This window comes from Magnolia sinica, chromosome 2 (genome assembly GCF_029962835.1).
Source record: "Magnolia sinica isolate HGM2019 chromosome 2, MsV1, whole genome shotgun sequence".
NCBI lineage: Eukaryota > Viridiplantae > Streptophyta > Magnoliopsida > Magnoliales > Magnoliaceae > Magnolia > Magnolia sinica.
This window is the reverse complement of record NC_080574.1, coordinates 39,411,010-39,434,151: the sequence shown is the minus strand read 5'-3', so window position 1 is coordinate 39,434,151 and position 23,142 is coordinate 39,411,010. Positions and strand designations below refer to the sequence as shown.

At 39.8% G+C, this 23,142-nt stretch overlaps 1 protein-coding gene across 2 annotated transcripts; it reads left to right on the top strand.

The window, feature by feature from the left end:
- Window positions 1–3,826: 3,826 nt before the first annotated feature.
- LOC131236995 (glutamate receptor 3.3) lies at window positions 3,827–11,705 on the top strand. 2 transcript variants are annotated; one of them, XM_058234597.1, is made up of 7 exons: window positions 3,831–4,216; window positions 4,494–4,808; window positions 5,388–6,736; window positions 7,185–7,462; window positions 10,024–10,055; window positions 10,427–10,833; window positions 11,212–11,705. In XM_058234597.1, the coding sequence occupies exons 2-7, from the start codon at window positions 4,544–4,546 to the stop codon at window positions 11,575–11,577; spliced, it is 2,697 nt and encodes an 898-aa protein (XP_058090580.1). In that variant the 5' UTR covers window positions 3,831–4,216; window positions 4,494–4,543; the 3' UTR covers window positions 11,578–11,705. The 2 variants fall into 2 exon arrangements, 1 of the variants encoding a protein (XP_058090580.1); XR_009166969.1 differs by having other exon boundaries at window positions 3,827–4,808; window positions 10,427–10,998; window positions 11,212–11,342.
- Window positions 11,706–23,142: the final 11,437 nt, after the last annotated feature.

Genomic DNA, 23,142 nt, shown 5'->3' with positions numbered 1-23,142 from the left:
TATTACTTTATGCATCCTCACATGTTTGATTGAATGCCTTAGTGAACGTAGTACCTCATGAATACTTACATGTTTAATGAAGTTCCTAAGTGGTTGTGTAGTAGAACTTGTGTTATAATTGCGTGATGTAGTGTTTATTCATAACAATACTTAGGATTGCTATGATATTGGGTTAGTTGGCTAACCGCCCGAACTAAAGGGGTGGTCCGAGTTAGGGCGGCCACCGCTCGTTTGATCGATCCGGGTTGAACACGGACGACCGGTAGTAGCTGGACTACACGAATGCTTGCACCCAATGTCGGTTGCGTTGGGGTTCTCCCAAGACAATCCAATTAGTCCACTAGCTGACTGATCATATATGTTCACCATGTATGGCATGACCAAATTGAATCTAAGATACCTCATTACCAATGGATGAGTCCATTCATAACCATTTGTGCAATACGATCCCACTAAGACTCATGAGTCAGGCATGGTGGTATGGGACATCGTGTCCGAATTATCGTCCTATGCCGGAGTGACGAGTCTTCCCGTAATAACCAGTGAGCACTGATAAAGGTGAAAGATTGTTGTTTGAATGGCTCCCGTCAAATTATCTAGTCGATGGTTCCGTGCCAGAGTATCGTTCGAACAACCCGAGCATGAATGGAATTAGGTGACGAGCCCTTTCCTCTGTGATGGTTTGGTTTTACGTGACAAACCAATACCTCAGAATTGAGTAATCATACTCAGTGTTTGGGTGACAATCCATACCGGGTTAATCCTCATACCTTTGGGTATCATGTCGTATCTTTGAAATTGTTGATTAGTGATATAAATGAGTGATACCTAATTTTGGATCAAGGGACACTGGTGAGGAGCTGCTACGTGTCGCAACGAACCACGTAATTCGAATAAGGACTCGTGATATAACGTCGATATTCTAGCTTCGCCAATTATGCTGGATGAATGAAACTTAATAATTACTCAACTAACATATGCATTCACCGCATTATGTTAGATAGGATTTTGTGACTTGGGCGTTGTAGTCGCGTATTGAGGGAGTGTTAGCATTTGCGAAATAGGCATTGGAGTCACTTGTGAGGGAGTGTTAGATTGTAAGACATATACATCATTCCATAATCTCATTCATGCATTTACTAAAAGTATTTAGGAAATGCTTGATTTCATGTTTATCATTAATTGCATTGATTGAGTTGATAACATGTGTAACTTAGAACTAATAAAACCACTGAGTTAGCTACTCACTCCCACCTGAGACGGTGTTTTAAAACACCAATCAGTCATATCATTGATGCAGGTACTAGTGAGACCTCAGACAGGTAGACTTAGATCGGCTTGTGCCACCGTTGTTATGTTTCAGAGAATTGGGCGTCAACTGAAAGTTTTACACTTTAACTGTCTTGGGTATGTATATTGTGGCTTATATAATCCCCATTTTGGGGGATCACCATTATTAAATTGTATTTTTGATTGTTAGCCCTATATTTCTAAATCTTTCGCTATCTCTACATCGCTTTGGATCCGCTAAGTGAATTGTGTTACTCTGATTATTCATATGTGAAATGAATGTGAATATGAATGATGTCACATGTGCATTCTCATTGGGTTAACACCCGAGAACTCGGGATCGGGGTCTCTGTACTCGGGTGCCGATTTTCAAGGCGTTACATTGAATGAGTACTTTATGAAATTCACAAATAAATTTTCATTTACTATAAATTTCATACAAAATAACAATCACAAAATAGAATACAATATTAACAAGCTTTATATGAAATTGACCGAGCATCACATGAAAATGACCGAGCTTTACATGAAGATGATTGATCATTACATGAAAATGACCGAGCATTACATGAACTTGACCGAGCTTCACATGAAATTGAACAAGCATCACATAAAATTGACCGAGCATCACATTTTTAACAGTTAAATTGAGAATTTTATGAAATCAATGTAGGGCCCATTGTGATGTATATGACTTATCCACACCGCTCATTGGTTATGTTAGGTGAATTTAGGGTGTGAGCAAAAAATTGAGGCAGATCCAAAAATCAAGGAGACTACACTAAAGGAAACAACGGGAATCAAACGATTACCATTAAAAACTTCTTAGGCCCCATAAAAGTTTTGGATCATGTTGATATTTGTGTTTTTCCCTTATCTATGTCAATGTGACATATGAACAGGATAGATGATAAAAAATAAAAAAAACCCCTCAATGTGGGCCCAGTGAAGGAAACAACTTTCAATGATGGACAAATTAAGGCCACTGTTTCATTTCATGTGGGCCATTTGAGCATTGGAATTACCTCATTTTTCGGCTCATGCCTTAAAATGTTCTAATAAAATACATGAAATTGATCAAGCATTACATGAAATTGATCGGGCATCACATGAAATTGAATGAGTACTTCATGAAATTTACCGAGTACTTCATGAAATTGAACAGGTACTTCTTGAAATTTACTGAGTACTTCATGAAATTGAACAGGTACTTCTTGAAATTTACTGAGTACCTCATGAAAATGACTTAGCATTACATGAACTTGAACGAGCTTCACAAGAAATTGAATGAGCTTCATATGAAATTGAACGAGCATCACATGAACTTGAACAAGCATCACATGAAATTGACCGAGCTTTACATGAAGATGACCGTTCATTACATGAACTTGACCGAGCATTACACGAACTTGACCGAGAATCACATGAAAATGACCAAGCATTACATGCAGTTGACCGAGCTACACATGAAATCAAACAAGCATTACATGTAGTTGACCAAGCTACACATGAAATTGAACGAGCATCACATGAAATTGACCGAGCATCACATTTTTAACAGTTGAATCGAGAATTTTATAAAATCAATGTAGGGCCCATCATGATATATGTGACTTATCCACACCGCTCATTTGTTATGTTAGCTGAATTTAGGGCATGAGCAAAAAGTAGAGGCAAACCCAAAAATCAAGGGGACCACTCCAAAGGAAATAATGGGAATTGAACACTTACCATTAAACTTCTTAGGCCCCTTAAAAGTTTTGGATCATGCTGATATTTGTGTTTTCCCCTTATCCATGTCAGTGTGACCTAATGAACGGGTTAGATGATTAAAAAAAAAAAAACCTCAATGTGGGCCTAGTGAAGGAAACAACTTTTAATGATGGACAAAATAAGGCTACTGTTTCCTTTCATGTGGGCCATCTGAGCATTAGATCTGCTTCATTTTTTGGCTCATGCCCTAAATGTATGTTGTGGATATATCATATGCATTACGGTGGGGTTCATAAATTTAAGTCAACACTTTTGTATTGATTTTCAAGGTGGAATTACTCTCTTATTTTCAAACAAAGTGAAAAAGTAATATTTGCTTATTTACTAGGATTCACATGTATCATAGGTTTATGGGAAATTGCTATTCGTTGCTTTTTTGTGGGAGGCATCATTTTCATCCTTTCTCAAGAGAAGAAAATGAAGAAGATGAAGTAACAATTCGCGGTAGTGTATACTCGACCGAAAGAAGAAACGGAAAGAAACGAGAAGATGAGAGTAGAGATTTCATAAAATGAGTTCTTGTTGGTAGGGTATTCACGTATAAAGAGGAAGAAAGATTTCTCAAAATGAGTTTGTATAGCAGGAGTATTATCGTCCGAGAAAAAGGCACTTACTTGGTTTGGGTGAGTGTAGTTTCGGTTGAATGGAAAAACCGGTTGGTAAGATTTACGGTGGGAAAAAACTCCAAATTCAACCGTTCTTGTCAGGTGTCTTTCGTCAAACATACGCCACCGTCTTCCCAAAATAAAATAAAAAAACCCATCTTCCCTTACCCCCCCAAAAAAAAACATACACCAGCAATATCTAGAAATGGACAGTCCCAAGGTAGAGTAAAGGAGACCTTTGTTTATCTTGCCTGCATGTGTACTCCTGCTGCTTTTGTTCTGTCTTCCTTTCCATGTGTACTCCTTCACCTTTTATTCTGTATTGCCCGCAAGTAGTCTCCTCTTTAAAAGAGGAGTTCGCGAGCCTTACTCCACCTGATTCTATGCATTTCTTTCTTCTTTTTTTTACCCCCCACGATCACTCTACTTTGAGAACACTCTCTATCCACTTCTTTTTGCCAAAAGCACCTGATTTTTGCACTTCTGCTACATACAGCTTTGGTGGGTATTGGGTAGTGCTAGTCATCCCATTGAGTTGTTTCGGCAAGGTCTGATTTTTTTCTTTTCTTTTCTTGATTCTCATGAGTGGAAAAACACCAATTTCCCCTGTGGCATTTCTTGCATCCTTACATGATATAAAGTTACAGGTTGAGATTTTGTTACCTATAAGGTTTCTCCCCCAAACACCAACTGTAACTTTCTTACATTTTACACAAGTTACAGGCATCAAAATGACCCCTTAGACTTATAGTATAAGATTGGATTTTGGGTTCTTGGCGTTTTAATCCAGTTTTCTTGTGTTGATGATTTTAGTTCTTTTTTAAGCTTGGTGGGAGGTTGTGATTTGATCTGGGTTTTGTGATTGAATTCCCACCATGAGACTGGTTTGGTTTCTTGGGTGTTTGGCTTTCTGTTCTGGAGTGTTTCCAATTGGGGTCAGTAGGCATGTTTCTTCCAGGCCTCCTTTTGTTAACATTGGAGCTATTTTCACATTCAACTCTACGATTGGGAGAGTTGCGAAGATAGCCATTGAGGCGGCGGTGGATGACATTAACTCCAATTCCAGCGTTCTTGGCGGATCAAAGCTGGTCATTAACATGCAGGACTCCAACTGCAGCGGCTTTCTTGGCATGTTCGAAGGTACTTGCTTTAAAAACTTCTTTGTGTTTGTTGTAAGTTCTAATTGCCCACTTTGCTTCTTCTGTTGAAAAAACTAGTTGCAAATTCTTTGACAAATGTGCTTGTCTAATTTGTGTGGAGTTTTGTAATCTTGATTGCAGTCTAAGAGCTGCACTCCAGGAGATTGTGTTCCCAAATCTCCCACCACCCATTGGTGGTTGGTGGCAATGCCTACATTCAAAGCATATTCCAATTGTTGAGCCTGACTCTTGTTTTCACACCAGACTACAGGAGATTGTATTCGCAAATCTCCTGTCCTGTATTGGTGGTGGGCAGGAATTCCTTTGCTGATTCAGACTGGGTGGGTGGGTGGGAATTCCTGCAGATTTAAAATGGGATTCTAAAAAAATGTGGAAATCCTATTTGAATGTGCACAGGATTCCCGCTCACCATCAACAAAGATTGGGATATTTTGGAATGAGTATTTTGTTTTACAAACTCGAACATAATCTTCTTTTTTAGGTGATAATGATTGTGTTTTGAATTCTACAACTGATAATAGTTTACTGATTATGTTTTGAGTTCTATGACTTATAACAGCTCTACAGTTCATGGAGACTGATATTGTAGCAATGGTCGGTCCACAGTCTTCTGTAATTGCCCATGTGATTTCACATGTTGCAAATGAACTCCAAGTTCCTCTACTGTCATTTGCAGCTACGGACCCCACCCTATCTTCACTTCAGTACCCATTTTTTGTACGGATGACTCAGAGCGATCTGTTTCAGATGTCTGCGATAGCTGAATTGCTCGATTTTTATCGTTGGAAAAATGTGATTGCAGTCTATATCGACAATGATTATGGGAGAAATGGGGTATCTGCACTAGGTGATAAACTCGCTGAGAGACGATGTAAGATTTCTTACAAGGCTGCGCTGCCCCCCGGAGTGACTAGCGATGAAATCATGAATATACTAGTTAAGGTGTTAATGATGGAATCCCGCATTATCGTCCTGCATGCAAATCTGGATTCAGGCCTGGCGGTTCTCTCTGTGGCCCACTATCTTGGCTTGATGGGGAACGGGTATGTGTGGATAGCTACGGATTGGCTCTCTTCTGTTTTAGATACTTCTAGGCCACTTGCTTGGGAAACCATGGAATCAATGCAAGGAATTCTAACTTTGCGTCAACATACAGCAGATTCGGGAAGAAAAAGAGATTTTGTTTCTAGGTGGAGTAAGTTAACTGGTAAAAAGAAGTCTGACTCCTTGGGTTTGAATGCTTATGGCTTGTATGCTTACGATACCATATGGACAATTGCTCACGCGATCAACACTTTCTTCAATGAGGGTGGGACCATATCGTTTTCCAACGATCCAAGGCTACATGATCCAGAGGGTGCATCCTTGAACCTGGAAGCAATGAACATCTTTGATGGGGGGAAGCTCTTGCTGAAGACTATATTGCAGACCGATCAGATGGGTATAACTGGACCTATTCGGTTTGATGCTGATGGGTTCCTCATTCATCCTGCCTATGACATCATTAATGTAGTTGGGACAGGTATTCGGAACATTGGTTACTGGTCTAACTATTCCGGATTATCGATTGTAACCCCCGAAACACTTTACTCGAAGCCGCCTAACCGTTCGAGTTCGAACCAACAACTCAAGAATGTCATTTGGCCGGGGGATATGGTTGCGATACCTCGTGGGTGGGTGTTCCCTAGCAATGGAAACGAGTTGAGAATTGGCATACCCAATAGAGTTAGTTACCGGGACTTTGTTTCTCAAGTGAGGGGTAGAGACATGGTGAAGGGGTTCTGCATAGATGTGTTTATGGCTGCTGTAAACCTATTGCCATATGCTGTTCGGTATAGATTCATCCCTTACGGAGATGGCCAGAAGAACCCGAGCTACACTGGGCTTGTGAATATGATCACATCGAATGTGAGTATGAATATAATGCTTGAAATTTTTTAATCTTGGAATCCCTTTTGAGAGTAGTCCTGTGCATGGTGAACACATTTGCATTTTATGATGCTTGAGTGAGACTGCTTTTTATTTATTTATTTATTGCTTCAACCGGCAAGCACATGACCCACCTTTTGTTATGAAAGCCTTTCATCTGATGAATCCCCAATATCTCACTTATCAGCTGATCCTAGACATCCAACAAAAAACAAACAGCTACAACCAATGGACCATATTTAACAAGGGTCCAATTGGACAGATAGGATCATTTTACAGGGGAGGTTTTTGGGTATCCTTCTTTCACCATGTGTCCCACTGTGAACCACGCGAATCTCCAAAACATGTACAGTTTGCTGGCCTATACAGTACTCAGAAGAACCACTGTATGTTTCTCTACTTCTAATGATTCTTTTGCTCTTTATAGGCCTTTGATGCAGCTGTAGGTGACATTGCCATTGTTACAAATCGAACGAGGATCGCGGATTTTACTCAGCCATATATTGAGTCTGGGCTTGTGATAGTGGCCCCTGTCAAGAAGTTGAACTCGAATGAGTGGGCCTTCCTGCGGCCGTTTACACTACAGATGTGGTGCGTGACAGGGGCATTCTTCATTGTCATAGGAATAGTTGTGTGGATTCTTGAGCACAGGGTGAATGAAGATTTCCGCGGTCCACCTAGAAAGGAAATTATCACCATTTTATGGTAAGAATTTAAAAGAGAATTACGCTACATATCAACACATTTCTTGCATCTGGTTGAAGTTTAGAAGTGCCATTTGATCAATGTTTATGCAGATCGGTCTTTGGAAATAACATAACCATGCTTGGCCCTGTATACATGAAATTCCTTTATGTATTAAATGATGTTTTTGCTGATAAATTTTTTCATCAGATTTCTAGGCTAAATGAGTTCCAATTAGCCTAACTTCTCATATATGCCCAATATTTCTGTCGATGATTGCAATCTGTTAAGCATTGAATATCTAGCTTTTGGAAACTGCTTGAGAACCTTGTGGATTTTTCTTTATGGTAAGTGTTGAAAAATTACCAACTATCTTGATAGATGTCTTCTTCCTTGAGCAGATTCCATACAAGAATAGAAACTGAGATTTTATTTTATTCAGTGTCAAAGGGGTGAAAGCTACCAGGTAAACCCACCAGAGGTTATAATATGAATGTTGCATAGCAGAATCTTCACATCTCTTTTAAAAACAATTTTTTCGAGATTTTCAAGATCTGTACTGAGGGGACTGTATTTCTTTATTTAGAAGCTATTTAGATGCTCAACTGAACTGAATTGTAGTTCATCTACTTTGTCATAGAGGAAATGACCAAACCCTTAAATTGCAGTTGCTTGTGTTTCAAGCTGCACCTGCATCAATAGTATTGCTAGTTGGGGTTGATCTCTCATTACAAGATGAGAGGGGCTAGGCCCCTTTGGTAATTTCCTCTTCATTGGACTAAATTTATTGAAATTCAATCCAATAGTGCAAGCAGACAAAGGCTCTAGCTGTTGAAATAGACAGTTCCATAGTTTCTGCAGAAGACAATCTTCTTCATCTTCTGCATCACCACATCTGCTAGTTCCCATATAATGCTGACCAATTAGTTTGTCAGTGATTGCATTATTGTATATTTCCATGATCGAGATAAAGTATATGATCGCTTATGCCAAAATATTAGAGACGAGTTGCAAAACAGGTTTTGCTTCAATCACCTGCAGACACATTAGAAGAAGATAGTTACTCATTAGATCAGTTTTTCTTTCTCATAAGCAAATTAACATGAACTAGTTTGAAGAATCAAGATAGTCTTGGATAGTCTATACGCATCAACTGCTTGATTGTGCTTCATCTACTCAGTCAAGTGATATACTATCTGGTATATACATCTAATTTACTATACAGGAGTGCAGATGCATCATGTTAGAGATAAAGATATTTATGGATTTATTTATGCTCATTTTGGTTTGCCCTCAGGACACCATACCCTTTTGTAAACTCTTTTAATAAAATAGGTTAGGGAATCATTTGCTCCCTAACACAACATTTCCAAAATCTCTTCCACAAAGAATCCATCGATGCTCGAATGCAAAGGAAGAAGGGACTTCTGTGACAAGTAGCCTGTCAGTTTGAAGTGTTAGAAGCCCAATTCTTACCCACCTTCTACATGGCAACAGAGCTAGGGTTTCCCTAACCCTAGATATCTTCTTCCTCCCCTTCTTCTTCCCTTCTCCTTCCTTTGCCCCTTCCCTTTCTTCCTTTCATTTTCTTTCTGTTCTCCTTGTAGCTCGCTGCCTGTCATTGTCGATTCTGAGTGGAGTGCCAAAATGAACATTTAGACATCTTTCTATTTCTGACACAATGGAATGCGGATAGTATCCTGATGCGCCAGTTTACACTTTGCAGGTGTAAGGCCCATGACTCTAAGGTCCATACCATTGAAGGAAGCCATAATAGATAGCAACAAGCAAAAATTTTCCCAAATCAAATGATTCAATGCTCGGATTAGAGGCTCATTTAGTAATGTTTAGGGAGAAAATGCAACAACAGACCAAAATAACAGTCACAGATACGATGGATAGAAACATTCAATCTGGAAAGATTTTGTGGCAGATTTCATCCATCGCATCATATTGACAGTATAGGTTCTCTGAAACATGGGCCCCACTTATACAAAGCAGACGCATCAGGATAATAGCCATATTTTGATCCATCGAGACCTTATATTACCTCTTCACTATAATGCTGCTACAGTTGCGACTTGTGAACCTATGATTCTTGTTCTCTCTCAAAAAAAAATAAAAAAAACAAAATAAATAAATAAAATTGTGAACCTATCATGCTCTGTGGAGGGCTACATTTGTATTCCTTTCGTAGGCTCTATTCAGATGAGCATGCGAGTTAGACTGCACAAAGCATTCAGTCTAACTAAGAGGAAATAATAATAATAATAATAATAATAATAATAATAAACAATGATATTTCTAAGTATTCCATAGGAGGAAGCAATGCTCGAACTAAAGTTACATTCAGTTACTTAACACTTTTTTTATGATGGTGATAACAATTCCTTGAACCGTTAACCTTTGAGGGTGTGAGGCCATTCAGTTGCTTAGATATTAGTAGAATAATTTCAATTCAATTGCACCAAGCATCATTAAATGTGGCGTATTTGTCAAACGAAACATCCTTCATGTAGGAATTGAATCTTCTAGTCCCAAACTCTCATGTGCCTGATTTCCTTTGCATTCTCACCTTGCAGGTTTAGCTTCTCAACTTTGTTTTTCGCCCACAGTAAGTGAATGCATGTCGATTATCTCTCCTCCCAACAGCAGTATATAGGGTTTGTTTGGATGTACTAAAATCACAAGTGGAATGAATATTTTAGCCGATCAATTGGTTAAACATTCCCTTGTGTGTTTTTGCTGGTGCAGAAAATAGAGCTGCATTTTGTGGGATTTCATTTCTCTGCCTTTTCTGCCCTGAAATAATAGGCAGAGAAATAACATTCTCTGCCTACTCTGCCTTTTCTGGACCTGAAGCACTTTGGATACTGATTCATGCAGAAAGGCCACCCATGCCTTTGCAACAGCTTCAGGACATCCAAATGCAGCCTAATCGCAGCTTCTGTGATTTGATTGACTTGCGTTTCTTTCCTTATGCAGAAGAGAACATTGTTAGCGCACTGGCCCGCGCTATACTGGTCCTATGGTTGTTCGTGGTCTTGATAATTCAATCGAGCTACACTGCAAGCCTGACCTCGATCCTCACAGTTCAACAGCTCTCATCGTCTATCACAGGAATTGACAGCTTGAAAGCAAGCAATGAGCCAATTGGATTTCAAGTTGGCTCCTTCATCGAGAACTATTTGATTGAGGAACTAGGCATTCCCAAGTCTAGGCTCGTCTCTCTTGGCACACCAGAAGAGTATGCTGCGGCCCTCCAACGCGGGCCCAAACACGGGGGTGTTGCTGCTGTGGTCGATGAGCTCCCATACATAGAACTCTTCCTCTCGACTAACTGCAAGTTCAGAATCGCAGGCCAGTTGTTTACAAAAGGCGGGTGGGGATTTGTAAGTATATTAAAAAACAGCCCTGCTAAGACCACTCATGAGTGCTACTCCCCCACCTCACCATGTGGCATGAGTGTGAGAGATCCAGGCCATTAACCTGGTGCACGGTTCCATGGATGTGTGATGACCCAAGAAACAGGTCGGTCCAGTGACTCCAGACATCAGGTGTGCCAGACAAGAATTCCATTGTGAATCATCGGCCATTTTTTTCTAATGTTTGATTTTTCTCGATACACATGTAGCCCACCTGATGACTGAATGGACCTGATTTTGGGCCATGCTACCTACAAGATGGACCCCACCCAATGAACAACCTTCATCTCGTGCACCGATACTGAATTCCTCCATCCATTGACATATTTGCTTGTTTCTTACTAGGCATTCCCACGAGACTCTCCCTTAGCTGTTGACATGTCAACAGCCATCTTACAACTATCAGAGAATGGTGATCTCCAAAGAATCCATGATAAGTGGCTGATCAGAAGCGGGTGCAGTTTACAAAGCACTGAGATTGAATCGAATACGTTCCATCTAAAGAGCTTCCGGGGTCTCTTTCTCATATGCGCAGTTGTGTGCTTACTCTCCCTCATCATATTCTTCATTCGTGTGATCCGCCAATTCATCTGGCATTTTCGTGATGAACCCAATACTTTGGACCAAGGGAGGTCAGGATCCGGCCGCCTTAAAAAATTCCTATCATTTTTGAATGAAAAGGAAAAAAATGGTGACGAGCAGATTGAATAGTAAAGATACAGATGAGTCGAAGAGTGACAACACTAACAAGAGTGATATGCCACATTAACTTTTTCAGCACTGACTGTAAGATTTCCTTACAGGTCAGTTGATGCTTCAAATGCATTTTGCTTTTTCAACCACTTAGTAACTGTGCAGTTCATTATTCTTGGGTATCTCTTCCAATTCCAAAAAAATATAAGCTTATACATTTTCAGCCATTCAATAATGTCCACGAGATGAGAACATGTCATGCTACAATGTAGCATCTGGGTATCATGAATAAGTGAACCATAGTTCCAGCTCTCTGCTCTGGTGTGTCTGTTGAAATTGGAGGACTTCCTTCAACCCTAAGATATGTGTACTATACAAGGCCCTTGAGACCATACAAATGGGACCCATGGTTTTGGTGATCCAGAGTCGTTTATCTGATGAGCCCTCCATGGGATAGACCATGCGCTGAGAATCTCCCCAAATTGGAACTGATAACCCTTTGGATGAAGGGGCTATAGATAAATCCTTAAGAGAACAAATTAAATACTACAATGGTCCACTAAAAAAAAAGAAAAAGATTGGATGGCTAGGATTTTCCAACTAGGAGATTTCTCGGGGTTGTCCAATCATGTTGGGGTGCATCAAATCCAGAGTCTGGAACACCAAACCATGGGTCCCACTTCTACAGATTTAGGGCCCAAGGGTAAAAATATCCTTGGGATGAAAACTATACAATTCCTCTATAAATTATTTTTGTGTTCTTGTTATTTGCATTGCCGACATTATCCAAGTACAGGCAAGGTTAGCAATTATGGAAAGGTTCAAGTTAGGGGATCATCGAAAATCCAAATGCCAAAAAATATAGCTACAGCAGTGATTGATTGCAACTCACAAGTAGACTACTTGTAGAAAAAAATTCCTGTAGATTCTACATAGTAATTTTTGCAACATCTCTACCATGTACGGTTTGACAAAAGAACCTCAAAGACAAATGCATAGAAATATGCTTGCAAAACCTAGAAGAATAGAAAGAGAAAGCATATGCAGCCCTTCATTATTTGTAATGATTCACTACGGGGAGACGTCTAGACACACAGATAAAGCAAGCGGCGACTGGCGACTTTGTTTATTGATGAATGCTAACCGCCATAGTCAAAGGATCAAAGTGGCAAGACCCATGACCTGAAATTTAAAAATAAAAATAAAAATAAAAATGTAAGTACATCAAGAACAAGACCATGAGAGAGAGAGAGAGAGAGAGAGAGAGAGAGAGATCTGACTTGGGTCACTGCAAGCAAACATTCCAATTCCGCCGAAGTTACAATCCCACGTGTGACCGCCCCGCGACTGGTAGTACCTGTTCATGGCAAACGAGGCATGATTGTAGAGTGTCTGTGGTTGGAAGCACTGACCACCTTGATGGATGGGCGAGCAGTCTGCCCCGGCAGCAATACATGCATAGTTGATTGCCCCTTGGAGTTCAACGTCTGTCGAAGGGGGCTTTGCCACACACCACATCTGCCCAATATTGCAGGTGGTTGCATAGACTGTCTGAGTGGGTGCACTCCACACACTTCCCACAAGGACCGTCACCACCACCAGAGTGTAAAAGGCTCTCATTTTCTTCTCTCTCACTCTCTCTGTTCTCTCTTCGACCATAGGTCGTCTGTTCTACCTTAGTTTATATAGAGATAGAAGAGGATGTTGGTGGAGAGTGGAATGCACTTGCCATTGTTTTAGTATTTTGTTTGTTGGGTTGTTTTGAATTCTTCCCTTCCCTGTTAGAAGCTTTCTAATGACTAGTGTTTTTTTTTTTTTTTTTGGGTTCCTTTCTTTTTCTTCTTGTAAGAAGCATTTCTACAAATTATAGTTTGTTTTCCTTCTTTTCCTTTTATTGTGAGAAGCTTTTCTATTTAGTGGAAAGATTCTCATGCATGAACTGATTGTTCTTTGGATGGTTAAGCTTCATGAGCAAGTGATTATAAATACCTGAGAATATATTCTTGGTAGAAATGAATTAAATCCACCTCAATAGATGGCTTTGGAAGTTACTTGATACTCTGGCTGAGCATGATGGTTGATATGCAGGTACTTAGAAATTGTACACATGACATATAGTAACTCGAATTAAACTGATCAAATTGAGGGACCCACTATCCTAACCATATGAAATTAACTAAGGCTAGTTTTAGTTTGGGTCACCTGGACAGTCCAATGATTGTCTTTATGCGGACCATAAGTTCCATTGGCTCATTGCAAAACGCACCATCCGGATGATCTAAACCATCCATTAGTTTCCCTTCTTTTCTCTCGCCATTTGTATTCCGAACGAATTGATGGGATGGTAAGAATCCCCTGATAAAGGTAATTCTTTGGAACTATAAGTTGTCCTGATCAAAATTTTGATTGGATGAGTTTTTATACAGACAATTTTCACCGTCTATTTTATGGTCTATTGATTGGATGGTTACAATGGCCTGGTTGGCATGATGCTTGTGTAGTTAGTAGCCTTTGAATGTGTGCTGGACTTTTCTTTTTCTTTTCTTTTTTCGATACGCACTTACACTACAGTGGATACAGTGGATTTTCACCTTAATGGGTACTCGAACCATGACCTTGAGTTGAAACTCTCGTGATTCTACCGTTAAGGCATGAGTAAGGACCTACTGGAGTTAATGGACAGCACAGATTAATCAATTAAATTGTCCAAGTGTGTTGATGCAACTAGGTGTAAGTTATATAGCTATGAGAGCACCGAATCATTTCCTATTATCATAGTCGGATGTGAGAAAATGACCACTGTAAACGAAACCTTTTATCCAGCGGATTTTATGAAGGAATACAAACTTAAGTTACCAACTTAGACTAGCACGTGCGGACAGCGACTTTGAGGACGAAACTACCCCTCCTTTTCACTGCGGAGACGAGCGCTGACGCTCCTCCAACTGAGAGTTGTACGAACGGCTTAAAAGAGATCAACGTTACATGGCCCCACAGCTATGTATTTATTATATCCACAACGTTCATACATATTTCGAGATCATTTCGCAGCATTATCAAAAAAAAAAAAAAAAATCATATCCAAAGATCAACTGGACCACACCACAAAGAGCAGCGGGGAAATTGATTTACTCAGTACGCTTTTATCATACTGAGTAAACTCAGTTGGGCCCACTGTTAATGTATGTAGTTTATCCACACCGTCCATCCATTTTTACTGATAATTAGGGTTGATACCAAAACTAAAGTGAATCCAAAGCTCAAGTGGACCATTACACGAAAGCAGTGTGGAATAATGATTTCACGATTGAAAACTTCCTTGGGTCCAAATTAATTTTTATTTATCATCCGGCCTGTTCATAAGATCACAAAGACATGAATGAAGAGAAACCACACTTGATCCAAAACTTCTTTGCCTCAAAAAATGTTCAATGGTAGAGGTTCAATCAAATTTCTGTAGTGTGGTCCACTTGAGATATCAATTTGCTTCGTTTTGGGATCTAGTCATAAAATTATCTGTTAACATGGATTGACGGAGTGGATAAAATAACTAAATAACAGTAGACCCACACAGTTTACTCAGTATGTTAAGAGTTGCTCGATCTGCAATCCACTCCTAACAAAGAGCAGCGGGGAAATTGATTTTCACCATTAAAAATTTTGTAGGGCCCACCATAACATTTATTTTCCATCCAATCTATTCATAAGGTCACAAAGGCCTGGATGAAGAGGAAAAACAAATTTCACAATGATCCAAAACTCATGTAACCCCTAAAAGGGTTTCAATGGTAGACGTTCAATTCCCCACTGGCTTTTACATTGTAGTCCACTTGATGTTAGATCTGTCTTATTTTTCGTCTCAAGCCTTAATATGAGCTTGCCAAATAGATGGACGGTTTGGATATAACACAGACCTCTTGATGGGACCCACAAAAGTAACGAAAATTCTACGGAATTTAAAAAAAAAAAAAAAACCAAACTGCATAGCTGGTATACGGCTATAGCTACGGTTATAATCCATGGCCATAGGCCTTGAATCGCAGATTCTGCGATTCCACCGCAGCTCGCTGTAGGATTTGGGAATGGATCGCGGAATCCGCAATTCATTGCCGATTCAAACAAAAGGCCTATGGCTACGGATTATAACCGTAGCTATAGCCATATCTTGTGTACTTTTTTTTTACATGGAGAATTTTATTCTACCTACATTTTTCTCTAACACATATTTATATAAATATGTATATATAAGCATATAAAAAATTAAAAATTCTCCATGTAAAAAAAAAATTAAAAAAATAAATGTTCCTTGGTTGGATCCCACTTCTCCAAGCTTCCTCTTCTCTTCTCCTTATTTCCCCTTTTGAAATGCCCTAGGAAAAAATAGAAAATTCGTGCAAGGTAGAGAGGTGTGAGGAAATGAGGTTATATATAACTCCAATTTTGATGTAAATGGCCCTAGTGGCACTTGTACTCCCATACTAACCCTATATGGGTCATTGTTGGTCAATAAGGTTACAAGGGGAGGCTCACAAGGCTCACAAGGTAATCCGCACCTAGGGCTAAGGATTCTAGTAATAGATAAGCCAAGGTACGTTGCGGGCCAGTGATCAGGCTCAAAAAATCGCCGGGAATGACCATGAAATGCATGGAAATGACCGTGAAGTGAAGCGAAATGACCGTGAAATACGTGGAAATGACCGTGAATCAACACGGAATCACCGAAAATGACCGTGAAATGCATGGAAATATATGCTATTGGAGCTGGAATTACCACGGCTGCTGGCACCAGACTTGCCCTTCAATGGATCCTCGTTAAGGGATTTAGATTGTACTCATTCCAATTAACAGACTCGAAGAGCCCGGTATTGTTATCTATTGTCACTACCTCCCCATGTCAAGATTGGGTAATTTACGCGCCTGCTACCTTCCTTGGATGTGGTAGTCGTTTCTCAGGGACTGTCTAATGTTTAATGTCAAACAGATGTGGGGATTTATCGCAAGAGTCCGATTTACAATTAATGGTCACCGTTCATAGGTTCTCTCGCACAATAACTTAACCCATTCGATTAGTTTGCAGTAGCCTTTAAAAATTACTGAAATAACTGTATTCCAAGCATGCTACGCATTGGAATATGCCATGTGGCTTATTGACTTTATCATAAAGCTTAGAACAGTCCAAAAGTGTCATACCCCAGCCAAAGGTGCATCTAAAATCTTATCTAAAATCGGGACCACACACTCATAGGAAATGAGAGAGGCAAATCACGAATTGAATGAGGCAACCTAGGAATTGAGCGAGGGAAGCTATAAATTGAACGAGGGAACCTAGGGATTGAGCGAGGGAACCTAGGAATTGAGCAAGGGAACCTAGGGATTGAGCGAGGCAACCTACAAATTGAGCGAGGGAAGCTAGGAATTGAGTGAGGCAACCTAAAAGTTGAGCGAGAGAACCTAGGAATTGAGCGAGGGAAGCTAGGAATTGAGCGAGCGAAGCTAGAAATTCAGCGAGGCAATATATAAATTGAGCGAAGGAACCTACGAATTGGGTGAGGCAACCTAGCAATTGAGCGAGGCAACATAGAAATTCAGTGAGGCAACCAATCAATTGAGCGAGGCAACCAACAAATTGAGCGAGGAAAGCTAGAAATTGAGCGAGGGAACCTAGGGATTGAGCGAGGAAACCTACGAATTAAGAGAGGGAAGCTAGGAATTGAGCAAGGCAACCTAAAAATTGAGCAAGGGAACCTAGGAATTTAGCAAGGCAACCTAGGAATTGAGCGAGCGAAGCTAGAAATTCAACGAGCCAATATATAAATTGAGCGAAGGAACCTAGGAATTGAACCATGAAGCCTCTCCCGTCTCCTTATTTGCTTCATGGTAGTTTTCTAACTCTTTGAGTTCATCCGTCGATAACATCTTGAATGGATCCATCTGTAGATGAAATGGTATCAGAGATGTAGGAAAGTTTACGACTTTCTCAGGCTGCCTCACCACATTCGGGGTTGTATCGATCGAAGACAGGGACAAGAATAGAGAAACCATATAATAGGATGGCTTCAGTACCCTTTTAGTTCTCCTTACATAAATAGAGGAGAAACGGGTGCTTCATCCAATGGATTACGCTCCGCCATACCATACGATTACACCTCCAACTCCACATTTCCCTGTTCTTTTTCTTCTATATCCTCAATCTCCACTTTCTTCTTTAACTCCTCATCCTCATGTCTCATAAACTGTCCCCTCTGTATATAGAAATATTCCTGCTCCTTCTTCAAGGCCTCCCTCTCTTTCGCTAAGTTTTCAGTTTCTCTCAACAACTCACACATCCGCCTATTCAACTCCTCATTCATAATGAAAAACAATTCCTTCTCTTTCTTCAACTGCGCTCTCTCGTTCAATTCTGCTCTCTCCATCTTCAACAATTCTTTCTCTTTCAACAATGCCTCCCTCTCATCGAGCCTCTGTTCTCTCTTTCTCAACTCTTCCTTCTCTTTCCTCAACTCATCCCTCTCCTTCTTTAACTCCTCTCTCTCCTTCTTCAACCCATCTATCCCAACCCTAAATTCATCCATCAAAAGAGTTGGTTTCACGATATTTCCCCCCGATCCCTCTCCATGTACACCTTTTTCATCACTTTCTGCTGATCTCTCCTCACCCTCGTCATCATTCTCGTTACCCTCATCGCTCAATTCCTGGCTTTCGATGACCTACAAAATGTATCAATGCACATATAAGAGTCAGAAACCTTTTAACGGTGAATTAAACAACATTTCGTTTTAATTAAACACTCATGATATCTCACCTAAAAACTATCACAGAGCAAGCGAACGGTGTCCGTTTCCCATTCTCGTAGGGTGGGTTCCAAGTTCTTTATTAAGATAGTCTGCAAAAGAACCCAGACTGATGTTAATATACGGAGTGTAAGTGTCAAATCAAGCAAAGTGAATGACGGAGAAATATATATACTTACAGCTTCACTCTCAAAAATTGCATATATTTTGTTATATCTCCAACCATTCCAGCCTCGATATTGAATGAAGCGTGGAATTTGTGAGGGAACAAATGAAATAACACACTGTCATAGGGCCGGTAATCTCTCTACAGCCCATATCTGTTTTAAAGAAATTGCATGAGGATAAAAAACTACAATTGAATATAATCATGTAGAATAAAGAAAGAGTTCTTACCTGTAAAGGAAAGACACAACCTTATACATTGTAGCGAACTGCACCTGATGCCATCACAGCAGCTGCGACCCCTTCCGACATTGTATTGTAGGCTAAACTACCCGAAGGATAGCTATAGAAATCCTCTATGGAGTCTACTAGGTACATATAATCCATGTTACACATAGTTTTCGATTCGGTTCCCTTAACAAAACACTTTACACACATAAGTAGAGCAACCTTCACTACATCCTCGTGCTTATTGGTGTTAACTAATTTATTAAACACATCTAATAAATGCTCCTTAAAAATTGGATATTCTCTGAAGTATTTATCCATTAATGTACTACTGATGAGACGCTTTTTTGGTATTGTAAGCTCCCCAGTCTTAAGCCCTATTATGAGGGCAAAGTCCATCTCCGTGAATTGCAACCGTGTCCCCTGTATCTCAAATATAAGATCACCTTTATATCTTACAAGAAGAAGGTGAAATAGAGCCCCTATAAATCGAAAGGATGAGAGGTGTAACAAGAAGAAAAATGAGGATTGCTTGAATAGACTTAGCCAAGTATCATGCTTCTCTAATCCACCATTCACCGTGTCGAACCACCATCTCAATGAACACTTAGAGGATGGGTTTGGGAATTGAGAACAAGAATCGTCACCTACAAACATGTAATGAAAAATATATTTAAAGCAAATTTCACTACTTAAAGAATCATAACGCAAAAAAGTAAACATAATTGAAATCAAGCGAAGCAAACTAAAAATTGAGCGAGACAAATTAGAAAATGAGTGAGGGAAACATGAAATTCAGCAAGGCAAACATTAAATTCAGCGAGGCAAGATGAAACTGAGCGAGGCAACCTAAAAAAATTGAGCGAGGCAAGGTGAAAATGAGCGGAAAACCTAGAAATTAAGCGAGGCAACCAAGAAATTTAGCAACGGAACCGAGATAATGAGCGAGGGAATCTAAAAATTTAGTGAGGCAACCTAGGAATTGAGCGAGGAAAGCAAGAAACTGAGCGAGGGAACCTAGAATTTGAGCAAGGTAACCTATCAATTGAGTGAGGCAACCTAGGAATTGAGCAAGGGAAGCTACAAATTAAGCGAGGGAACCTAGAAATTAAGCGAGGCAACGTAGGAATTGAGCAAGGCAATGTAGGAATTCAGCGAGGTAACCTAGGAATTGAGCGAGGGAAGGTAGAAATTGAGCGAGGGAAGCTAGAAATTGAGCAAGGCAACGTAGGAATTGAGCGAAGCAACGTAAGAATTTAGCGAGGTAACCTAAGAATTGAGTGAGGGAAGGTAGAAATTGAGTGAGGGAAGCTAGAAATTGAACAAAGGAAACTAAAAATTAAGCGAGGCAACTTAGGAATTCAGCGAGGTAACCTAGGAATTGAGCGATGGAACCTAGAAATTAGCGAGGAAAGCTAGAAACGTAGGAATTCAGCGAGGTAACTTAGGAATTGAGCGAGGGAAGGTAGGAATTGAGCAGGAAAGCTAGGAATTGAGCGAGGCAACCTAGGAATTCAACGAAGTAACCTAGGAATTGAGCGAGGGAACTTAGAAATTGAGCAAGGAAAGCTAGAAAATAAGCGAGGTAACCTAGGAATTGAGCGAGGGAAGGTAGAAATTGAGCGAGAAATTGAGTGAGACAACTAAGGATTTGAGCGAGGAAAGCTAGAAATTGAGTAAAGGAAACTGGAAATTAAGCGAGGCAACCTAGGAATTGAGCGAGGTAACGTAGGAATTCAGCGAAGTAACTAAGGAATTAAGCGAGGGAAGGTAGAAATTGAGCGAGGAAAGCTAGAAATTGATCGAGGCAACTTAGGATTTGAGCGAGGTAACCTAGAAATTGAGCGAGGGAAGCTAGAAATTGAGCGAGGAAAGCTAGAAATTGAGCGAGACAATGTAGGAATTCAGCGAGGTAACCTAGGAATTGAGGGAACCTAGAAATTCAGCGAGGCAACCTAGGATTTGAGCGAGGGAACCTACAAATTCAGTGAGGGAACCTAGAAATTCAGTGAGGCAACATAGGATTTGAGTGAGGGAAGCTACAAATTGAGCGAGGGAACCTAGAAATTGAGCGAGGCAACCTAGGATTTGAACCAGGGAACCTAGGAATCGACCGAGGGAACCTAGGAATTGAGCAAGGCAACCTATCAATTGAGCGAGGCAACCTAGGAATTGAGCGAGGGAAGCTAGAAATTAAGCGATGGAACCTAGGAATTAAGCAAGAAAACGTAAAAATTCAACGAGACAACCGAGAAATTCAGAAAGGGAAACATGAATTTGAGCGAGGCAAGCTTGAAATTAGGTGAGGCTAACATGAATTGGAATGAACTTTAAGTGTAATTGACCTAGCCTAACAATTTGCTCTTTAGTGAATTTGACCGAGAAGTTAATGAAATTGATCGAGATTTACATAAAATTCTCTTCGGTGAATTTGACCGAGCAATTAATGAAATTAACCGAGCCGGTTTATAAAATTTTCTGTTACATTACATGAATCCATGTAAGTTCCCCATCATATTTTTATGATATCTCCGTCAAATTTATAAATTGCTTGGGGAATTTCACCAATCATGAACCGAGAAGTAGGTCAAATGGACCAATACCTCTCGCAATTTGGATCTATAGTTTGCTCAGTACGCACTTATAGTGTTGAGTTAACTGAGTTGGGCACACCCAGATCCATAGCTCAATTGGCAGACTGAGTGGAGATACCTCGTGTCAACACTTGAGGTCTTGGTATCGATCCCCAGTGGGGGTGGCTAACATGGAGTGTGTGTACTGACATGGGTGTGTACTAATAAGCTAACCCAAAAAAAAAAAATTAATAGTAAAAAAAAAAATAATAAATAAATAAAACTGAGTTGGGCCTGCCTTGAATGTACGTGGACTATCCACCACATTCATCCATTTTTCCATCTAAAGTAAGGGTTTCAGCCCAAAATGGTGGCATATCGAAATATCAAGTGGATCACACCACAGGAAACAGTGGTTCCACCGTAGAAACCTTGTTATGCCCCCATAATGATGTTTTACTAGTAATCCATCATGTTCATAAGATGATTTTTGCATGGATGAATCGAAAACCAAGATGTGAGCTTCATCTAGTAGTTCAATGGCCCATAAAAAATTTACACGTTTAGCTAAATGTACTACATTATACCTGTAGTACGTCCTTTCTTCTGTGGAGGGACCATTTTCAGAAAAATGCCCTAATGCTGATGAATAGAGAGGGTGGGATCCAGCTAGAGCGTGGTGCGATCTAAGCAACAGATGTAGTGGTGGAGTTTTCGTCTTTTTTTTTTTTTGAAAATGGAGTGAGGGAAGGGAGGGAGAGGAAACGACGCAACAGTGAAAAGTGAAAAGGAGGGGTAGTTTTGTCCTCAAATTTGTTGTCCGCACGTGCTAGTCTAAGTTGGTAACATAAGTTTGTATTCCTTCATAAAAACCACTGGATAAAAGGTTTTGTCTACAGTGGTCATTTTCTCGTAGGATGTCGTTATCAGGGTTTTTGGTACGGATGGCCTTGTACTATGATGTGGTCATGGTAAGAGCCTTTACAGACCAGATAAAGATTTGTAGTTTGGAATTCACTTTTTTCATTTTTCGGTAGATGAAAATGTCCATGTGCCACGGTTGTGCCTTTAACGGTACGGCGGGCTCTCATCTTGAAAACATAAAGGTCCTTTTAAAATGGTGTAGGCCCATTCAAAATTGAAATTTTTTTCACCATTTGGTCAATCTGATCCATTTATTTTAATCGGATAGATGTGAACCCATAATAGAATTATTATTTTTTGTGTTTAAAGTTCTTTGTGGCTCATAACTACATTAACGTTGTGTTAATTTTTAACTACTTTCTCTTATGTGGTTCATATGTGATAAGTTTTACCCTCGAACTTGAACCAATGATATGAAATTAAAACCCTTTACATGTAAACGGGTTGGATTTGCTTCACGACAACCCAGTGGGCCCCACGTAAGATGTGGATGGGTTAACATGGGGCCCTTTTGCATTATGGTCATCTGACCGTTTCCTTCTTCATTCCTTTTTTTATTGGAGGAGAGAATGGTGTTTTTTTTATTCCCTTCTTCTTCCTTCATTCTTTTTGCTTCTTTCTTTGGTTTCCTTTATAATTATTTTTTAGGTTTTTTTTTTTTTTTTGGTATGAATAGTGAGAATTTATGAAAGGGAAGAGGGTGTGGAAAAATATTGCAATTGATGAATTTTAATAATGAAAGGATGTTGTAATGGATGAATTTTATAATAAAAGAATGTTGTAATTAATGAATTTTGCAATGGAAGAATGTTGTAATGGATGAATGTGATAAACGTTGGAATAGGTGAATGTTATAATGGATGAATTTTTGTAATGGGAGAATGTTGAGATGGAAGTATGAT

Bases quoted from the DNA above. Each gene is read 5' to 3' on its own strand.
- LOC131236995 (XM_058234597.1), top strand. From the start codon at position 4,544: ATGAGACTGGTTTGGTTTCTTGGGTGTTTGGCTTTCTGTTCTGGAGTG. The intron at 6,737-7,184 runs GTGAGTATGAAT...TGCTCTTTATAG, and splicing joins TGAATATGATCACATCGAAT to GCCTTTGATGCAGCTGTAGG. The intron at 10,056-10,426 runs GTAAGTGAATGC...TTCCTTATGCAG, and splicing joins AACTTTGTTTTTCGCCCACA to AAGAGAACATTGTTAGCGCA.